Raw genomic sequence first — 8,723 nt, forward strand, 5'->3', positions numbered from 1 at the left:
GTAATGACTTCAATCGCAGTATGACTTTAACCCAGAACCACTACTGGCAAGTGTCACTAAATACCCCATGAGGGGCTCCCTGGCACCACAGTCGCCTGTTTATCCTGTTCCAAACCCTGGTGGGGGTCCCTGGGGATGGTGGAGGTTGCTACTTGGTCCAACTGAACCTGCCGGTGGGCCTAGGAATCATCAGTGGCCCGTCATCCCTCCCGGAGCCACTGAGCAGTGACTCCCCATACCGCCGTCCATGACAGGAGCTCAGCGGTGCCCCTCCCTCAGCACACGGAGTCCCGCAACTGAGTCCAGGCCGGGCCACCACGCTGGCGGCTCCGAGCCAGCCAGCAGCTTCACGCATGTGCGAGAGGGCAGCTGGGAGAGCCCCGGGGCGTGGCCGGCAGCGGGGCCCAGGCAACCCCAGCCTGCGCCCCTGTGCCTCCCAGCAGGCTGGGGAACCTGAACAAACCCCAGGACTCACAGGCTCTTGGGAGCTTGCCCCAGCCTGGACACAAACAGTAAGGTCTCCAGGTGGGGAAGACTTGGCTGAAGTCTGAGACGCTTCCCAGTGACACAAAGAGGGAGACCTGGGGACTTCTAGTATCAGAGCGCACACACGTACCTGCGGCTAAGCAGCACCAGGGTTCAAAAGGAAATTAAAGGAGTCAAAGGGGACAAGAAATAGAGGGGTGATTGTCTTACTTAGGAAATTAGATACAGATATAGATATAGACCCACCCTAGGGATCAAACCCAGAAGCATCCTACCTCCAAGCTATACCCCAGCCCTAATTTTTTTTATTTTTGCAGTACTGGGGATGGAACCCAGGGGCATTCTATCTCCAAGCTACGCCCCCAGCCCCTATTTTTTATTCTTTATTTTGAAACAGGGCCTCACTAAGTTGCAGAGGGCCTCACTAAGTAGCTGGGTCTGTCCATGAACTGCGATCCTCTGGTCTCAGCCTCCCGAATGCTGGGATTATGAGCGTGTGCGACCACGCCCGGCTTAGGAACAATATCCGAGAAGCAAGAAGAGAGGAATACTGCCATCCTAGAACTTCGTCAGCTCGCAACCTGATTCAAATTCGGGGGTGGAGCAGGGAACGATGGAGGGCACGTGGGCACTGTTCAGGGTTGGATCTGTGTCCTGCTGAGGCCCAGGTGTCGAAGGCCTGGTCCCCAGCGCGGTGACGTCCTGAGGTGGGGCTTTGGGGGAGTAGCTGGACCCTGAAGGATCTGACCTCATCAGCCGGCTGGTCCCTTGATGGAGACTTAATTTGATGGCTTTGCTGGGAAGTGGTGGAAACTGCAGGTAGGAAGAGCATGGTTAGAGGAAGGAGGTCACAGGGACGTTCCCTTGGGGATGACCCTCTGTCCCCGGCTTCCAGCTGCCGTGAGCGGAGCCCCCCCACCACGGTGTCCTTCTGTCTCGCTGCAGCCCACAGCCCCACAGCCAGCCAAGCGTGGACGGAAACCGCGAGCCAAGATCACTCTTCCTCCTCTAAGTTGATTTTCTCGGGTATCTGTCACGGGAACAAAAAGCTGACGAGCACAGAAAGAGAGAAAGAGGGAAGGAGAGATGCCGGGAGGAAAGAAGGGGACCGCGGCTGCTGCGCAGGTGAGAACAAGTCACTGAGGCCGTAAAGCAGCCGGCCAGTGGAATGTTCCAGTCCTTTTATCATCATTCTGTGTTTGGAGCCGCCCAGCTCTTCTTCTAGTTATTCATAAATAGGCACAATTACTGCATGTTCATCAAAAAAATCCAGGAAAATGTTTAAGGAGGCCGGGTGCGGAGATGCACGCCTGTGGTCCCATTACCTGGGAGGCTGAGACAGGAAAACTGCAGGTTCGAGGCCAACCTCAGCAACTTAGGGAGGCCCTGTTCCACATTAAAAATTCAAAGGACTAGAGGTGTAGCTTGGAGGCAGAATACCCCTGAGTTCCCTTCCCTAGTACACCCCCAAAACAAAATAAAAACAGTGGTTGTAGAAAGCCGGGCACTTTCTTTTAATCCCTGGGCTGTGCAAGAGAAGGACTTGAGCCCTCAGTCTCCAGGAACTTGCCCAGATGATTTTTTGGTCTTCGTGGAAACCCCAGTAAAGAACCGCATGAAACAGCAGTGACCCCGATAACAAAGGGAGGCGCGACACTCGGGTCTCGCCGGGGCCCCGGGCAGCAAGCTCAGCCAGGGACTCTTCTTTCTGAGTTTCTGACAGCGGCCAGGCAGGCACAGAGGCCCCTCCGTCCCCTGCTAATGGTGTGTAAAGGAAGCAATGCTCCCTGCCTGCGGGTCCTTCACGGCTGATGGGAAAGCTCTGTCCAGAGGCAGTCTGAGAGCTTTTCAATCCAATTTCTCTCCTGAGTGAAAGGCTAACAGGATAAGATCGCTTCCTGTTAACAACCTGGACTGTGGGTGAAGTCTCAGGGCTGGGGCCAGAGAGGAGGTCAGGAAATCAGGAGCTTACCTAGCAAAGCAATCTAGTCCAAGCCCCAGGTCCCCGGGCCTCCCACCGGAGCGCGTTAATCTCATGTTGAACATGCCCGTCCCTAGATACTCTCTGTGAGGGAATTTAGGCCATGCGTCCCGGGGTGGGAGTACCACCTGCTGTTTCCAGCCTGGGGGGCGGGAGCTGGGAGCCTGCCAGTCAACATCCCTCAGACCCTCCATGGGGAGAGGGGCTCAACGCTCTTCTCAAGAGGAAGCACAGCCTCTGAGCTAAGGTCCCACGAGCGGCCCCACTGGACGTCTCACAAACTGGACAGCTTCCCCACGTGGTCCTGTGCTAGTGGCTACAGATGTATTAGCATCATGTCCTGTCCGGAGGTGACCGCTAGACTCTTGTCGAAACAGCTTATTTGTCCTGAAACCACGTATCTCGGAGCAGCTGCAATGCCAGTGGCCCTGATTCCCACAAGGGGTCCTCCAAACCACACAGTCCTGCTTGGTGCCAGGGGCGGCCGGCCGGGGATGGTGCCGACACGCCCCGATGCCGGAACCTGCAAGACCATGTTACAGAATGCTCTTCGAGGTCAAAATAAAATCCTGGCCTGAAACAGCCCAGATTCGCCTTCCTGAGGCAGTTCTAGCTTGCCTCAAAACGAGACTTTGAGGGTGATGGTTAATTAATTCAAGAACCAAGTTCTCTTTTTCGCAACGGGTTTGCCGCCAGAACACAGGTGTCGTGAAAACCACTGCTAAAAGCCAAAATGGGAAAGGAAAAGACGCACATCAACATCGTTGTCATTGGACACGTAGATTCCGGCAAGTCCACCACTACTGGCCATCTCATCTACAAATGTGGTGGGATCGACAAAAGAACCATTGAGAAGTTCGAAAAGGAGGCTGCCGAGATGGGAAAAGGCTCTTTCAAGTATGCCTGGGTCTTGGATAAATTGAAAGCTGAGCGTGAGCGTGGTATCACCATTGACATCTCCCTGTGGAAATTTGAGACCAGCAAGTATTATGTGACTATCATCGATGCCCCCGGACACAGAGACTTTATCAAAAACATGATTACAGGCACATCTCAGGCTGACTGTGCTGTCTTGATTGTTGCTGCTGGTGTTGGTGAATTTGAAGCTGGTATCTCCAAGAATGGACAGACCCGTGAGCATGCCCTTCTGGCTTACACACTGGGTGTGAAACAACTGATTGTTGGTGTTAACAAAATGGATTCCACTGAGCCACCTTACAGCCAGAAGAGGTACGAGGAAATCGTTAAGGAAGTCAGCACCTATATTAAGAAAATTGGCTACAACCCTGACACAGTAGCATTTGTGCCAATTTCTGGTTGGAATGGTGACAACATGCTGGAGCCAAGTGCTAACATGCCCTGGTTCAAAGGATGGAAAGTCACCCGTAAAGATGGCAGCGCAAGTGGAACCACACTGCTTGAAGCTTTGGACTGCATCCTGCCACCAACTCGCCCAACTGACAAGCCTCTGCGGCTGCCCCTCCAGGATGTCTACAAAATTGGAGGTATTGGTACTGTCCCTGTGGGCAGAGTGGAGACTGGTGTTCTCAAGCCTGGCATGGTGGTCACCTTTGCTCCAGTCAACGTCACAACTGAAGTGAAATCTGTTGAAATGCACCATGAAGCTCTGAGTGAAGCTCTTCCTGGAGACAATGTGGGCTTCAATGTCAAGAACGTGTCTGTGAAAGATGTTCGTCGTGGCAACGTAGCTGGTGACAGCAAAAATGACCCACCAATGGAAGAAGCTGGTTTCACTGCTCAGGTGATCATCCTGAACCATCCAGGCCAAATCAGTGCTGGCTATGCTCCTGTACTGGATTGTCACACAGCTCACATTGCTTGCAAGTTTGCTGAGCTGAAAGAGAAGATTGACCGCCGTTCTGGTAAGAAGCTGGAAGATGGCCCTAAATTCTTGAAGTCTGGCGATGCTGCCATTGTTGATGTGGTTCCAGGCAAGCCTATGTGTGTTGAGAGCTTCTCCGACTATCCTCCTCTGGGTCGTTTTGCTGTTCGTGATATGAGACAGACAGTTGCTGTGGGCGTCATCAAAGCAGTGGACAAGAAGGCTGCTGGAGCTGGCAAGGTCACCAAGTCTGCCCAGAAAGCTCAGAAGGCTAAATGAATATTACCCCTAACACCTGCCACCCCAGTCTTAATCAGTGGTGGAAGAACGGTCTCAGAACTGTTTGTCTCAATTGGCCATTTAAGTTTAATAGTAAAAGACTGGTTAATGATAACAATGCATCGTAAAACCTTCAGAAGGAAAGGAAAATGTTTTGTGGACCATTTGTTTTTTTTGTGTGTGTGGCAGTTTTAAGTTATTAGTTTTTAAAATCAGTACTTTTTAATGGAAACACCTTGACCAAAAATCTGTCACAATTTTGAGACCCATTAAAACAAGTTTAATGAGAAGAAAAAAAAAAAAAAAACCAAGTTCTAATCTGCCAACAGTTCACACCACGGGTAATGGGGGTGGGTATAATGTGCAGAGAAATAAGTTAGGCCGTCTCCTCCCTTCCTTCCCTTCCTTCCTTCCTTCCCATGAAATCCCGGGGCTGGGATCTGTTGGTTTGAAGGAGCTTTGCTGAAGTCTGATTGACCTCCACAATGCCGTGCCTATTTAACGCACACAATTTGACGCGTTTGGACATATGCCCGTACCCATGAAACCACCCATCATAAAGTCAGCAGACAGGCCCACCAAGTCAGGATTTCGTTTACAGGTAGCTCAAAAACAGGAAAACCCAGTTCAGGAGGGAGGGAGCCGCCGCGCAGGGGGCTGCTGGGGGAGGAGGCTCTGCCCAGGAGGAGCTGCAGGGAGCCTTCCAGAAGCAGCAAGAACAGCTCTCTACCTTGATGTGGAAGCCGGTGCCCCTGGGGTCAGGCTGCTGGCTTCAGATGCGCGCACTTCTTGGCATGGAAGTTAGACCTCAGTTTTAAAAGTCGTTCCCCGTTTGTCGAGTATTTGTTGTACCCTAGGGCTTCAATGCTGGCGGTTTGGTAGAAGCCAGATAAGAGCAGCTCCTCCCGGGAGGTCGCAGATGAGCCAGGGACGATGCTGCTGAGGACGGCCCTTCCCATCTCCCTCCTGCCCTGGGCTCTGCAATCACCAGTCAACAGCTAGCCTTGTTTTCCTGTTCCTCGCAGGGACCGGCATGGGAATGGAGAGAAATAGCATTAATTGAGCAGCACACACTGCGTTCCCAGGTAGAGGGCTCAGAAACCAGTCTGTCCCCCAGATCCCTGCGCACCAAGGCGGTTCTGCCAGAACAGGAGCGGCAAGGCCGGAGGAATGCACACGACACTCCCAACTAGCTTTGCCGTGTGCTTGGTGCCAGGATTGTGGACATCGACAGGCACTATGGTGTCTAGGGCGTCCTCCAGGGGGGACAAGCCCAGGTGCTGGAGAACACAGCCTCGGGCAGGAGGCTAGTGCAAGACCTGGTGTGAGGTTAGTGCACAGACCTAGCGCAAGCCGGGAGGGGGTGACGTTGGTTTGGTCAATCCCTCCATGTCTCTGTGGTGAGTGGGGAGTGAGTGAGCCACGAAGGAGGGGCCTCGGCCGCTCCGCCTGTGCGCGCGGCTCCCGCCCAGCCTCCAACCCAGCACTGCCCTGCCACCGCACGCCCGGAGTCACAGCACCACCACCAAGGGGCCAGTTTAAGGAACTGAGCCCGGGTGAGGAGGTGGGAGAGGACAGAGAGAGAAAGGAGGACCGGGGCAGGGAGAAGGAGGAGGAGGAAGAGGAGGCAGAGGAGGAGGAAGAAGAGGAAGAGGAAGAGGAAGAGGAGGAAATGAAGGAGGAGGAAGAGGAGGGAGAGGAAGAGAAGGAAGAGGTGGAGGAAATGAAGGAAGAGGAGGAGGAGGAGAAGGAGGAGGAGGAGGAGGAGGATATGGAGGAGAAAGAGGAGGAGGAGAAGGAGGAGAAGGTAGAGGAGGAGGAGGAGGAGAATGAAGAGGAGGAGGTGGAGGAGGAGGAGGAGGAGGAGGAGGAGGAGGAGGAGGAGGAGGAGGAAGAGGAGGAAGAGGAGGAGGAGGGACCCTGACCTCCAGGGGAGGCGGGGGGCCAGGGCCAGAGCTGTCATCTCTCTGGAGCCGGCTCTCCTGCTGTGGCAGAGTCCTGGAGGAGTTTCAAGGGCACGGTGACCTGAGTCCCTCCAGCCCCCTCACAGCCAGCACCCTGCTCACCCTGGACCCCAGGAAACCTGTCCCCAGGCCAAGCTCAGAGTGGTAGCTCCTAAGAATGGCCACTAGGTGGCATGTGGTCCTCATCTTCCCTTCCTGGGCCCTCCACAGAGGTGGGAAGGCAGAGGCTGGGGGCTCTGAGAAGGGGAGGGTCCCTGTCACTGATCCATCCTGAAGCCCCCCCCCCCAAGGGAGCCACAGGACAGCAGGGTGGGGGGAGATAAGAACCCAGGAAACAGGTCCCTTGCAGAGCAGAGCTTTTCTATAACACCCCTCAGAGAAACCCCAGCCAGAGAGCAGGAGGAAACCCTGTTCCCTGAGGGCGACTCAGAGCGCAGCGTTGGGAGAAGCAGGCTGCCCCATTCCAGATATTCCAAATCATGTTTCACACACCAAACGACATGCCACAGATATCATATCTTGGGAGGTATCAAAGTCCAGGGTTTAATAACCACTGAAGACCAGTCCTGACCCTCGTGGCCTCCCACCAAGCTGGGCAAACACAGAATTCATCATCTGAGCCCACTGTGGGTGGCGCACGGCTGTAATTCCAGGACTTTAGAGGCTGATACAGGAGGATCACAAGTTTGAGGCCAGCCTCAGAAACTGCGAAATCCTGCCTCAAAAAATTTTTGAAAAAGCCGGGCATGGTAGCGTACACTTGTAATCCCAGCATTCGGGAAGCTGAGACAGGAGGATCATGGTTTGTGGCCAGCCTCGGCTACTTAGTGAGCCCCTTTGCAACTCCAGTAAAACCCTGTTTCAAAATAAAGAATAAAAAAAATTTGAAAAACAAGAAAGGCGTGGTGGCACACGCTTATAATCCCAGTACTTGGGAGGCTCAGACAGGAAGATCACAGGTTCGAGGCCAGCCTCAGCTTATCATGAGATTCTCATTAACCTAGTGAGACCCTCGCTACGTTAGGCAGCCTCAGCAACTTCGTGAGGCCTTCCACAATGTAGTGAGACCCTGTTTCAAAATAAAGAATAAAAGATAGGGCCGGGGTGTAACTCAGAGATAGAATGCCCCTGGGTTTAATCCCCAGTACCACAAAACAAAAAATTAAGCATATAAAAAGGGCTGACAGTGTAGCTTGGAGGTAGAATGTCCCTGGGTAAGATCCCCAATATTAAAAATAAATAAATAAATACATTTTGTAACGTGAGGCTCTCTTTCCTAAAGAGAAACTGCTCAAGGCCCTGGTCCCACAGACATGGCTCTGCCCACCCTGGTCCAGGGAAGTGCTCAGTCCGCCCGCCATGCCGACTGGCAAGATGGGATGTTCCATTCACCGGGTCCCAGGAGCATGGGGCAGGCTGGATCTCCCTCCAAGCCCAGGACGGCGGCCAGTTGCCTTGTCAAAGCACCCCCATCCTGGCCCCCACCCTGGCCACGGGGACAGGTCAAATAAAGGCTCAGAGGGGCTGCTCCAGTGAACAGACCTCAGGCAGAAGACACCGCCTGCTCTCCGCCCCCCATCCCAGCAGAGAGCCGGACGCCAGGCCTGGCCACCTCTCCTCCTGCTGCTCTCCCGGGCTCACGGTCCGATCCCCGTGGGCTTCTCCGTAATATCGCATGAATCTATGTACATCTGGTCCCTCTGTCTACGTGATAAGCACACCATTGGCACGCATGTGCGTTTATCATTTTAACTTTAATACGTGCACCCTCCCCTCCCAGCGCAGGGAGTACCTGGCCCTGAATTCAGTAAGCGCTCAATACATGTGTCTTCTCGCTGTGGTACAGGAGGCGGGGAGCTGACACCTGGAAAGTGAAAGGGTTTCAGAATCACGGAGCCAACGAGCAGGGAAATGTGCCGTCTAATAATAAATACACCTCTGAAGAGTCTTAAAAGAAATCAATGAAGCACAACATCAGAGTCCTGGGAGTTATAAATCAGCGCTGATAGGCAGAAGTGCACCCGAAATCATCGAAAGTGTGCCAGAAATCATTTATGTCTGAGTAATTAGAACACACTGGAGCGACTCTGTGCCACTGAACGGAAACTGAGCAACGTAATGTTTATGAAATCCCGGTGGACCTGGGGACAGAAAAAAGATCAAAGTCGCC

General features: G+C 53.5%; 1 protein-coding gene across 1 annotated transcript; it reads left to right on the forward strand.

Annotated features, from left to right (window-relative positions):
• The first annotated feature begins 3,154 nt into the window (after positions 1-3,154).
• On the forward strand, positions 3,155-4,634 carry LOC308269145 (elongation factor 1-alpha 1-like). The gene has a single exon (XM_080704327.1). The coding sequence runs from the start codon at positions 3,201-3,203 to the stop codon at positions 4,587-4,589; it is 1,389 nt and encodes a 462-aa protein (XP_080560453.1). The 5' UTR covers positions 3,155-3,200; the 3' UTR covers positions 4,590-4,634.
• The last annotated feature ends 4,089 nt before the right edge of the window (positions 4,635-8,723 follow it).

This window comes from Muscardinus avellanarius (assembly GCF_963383645.1).
Source record: "Muscardinus avellanarius genome assembly, chromosome: 10".
NCBI classification, from domain to species: Eukaryota; Metazoa; Chordata; class Mammalia; order Rodentia; family Gliridae; genus Muscardinus; species Muscardinus avellanarius.

Excerpts from the sequence above, each read along its gene's own strand:
- LOC308269145 (XM_080704327.1), top strand. The coding sequence starts at position 3,201 with ATGGGAAAGGAAAAGACGCACATCAACATCGTTGTCATTGGACACGTA.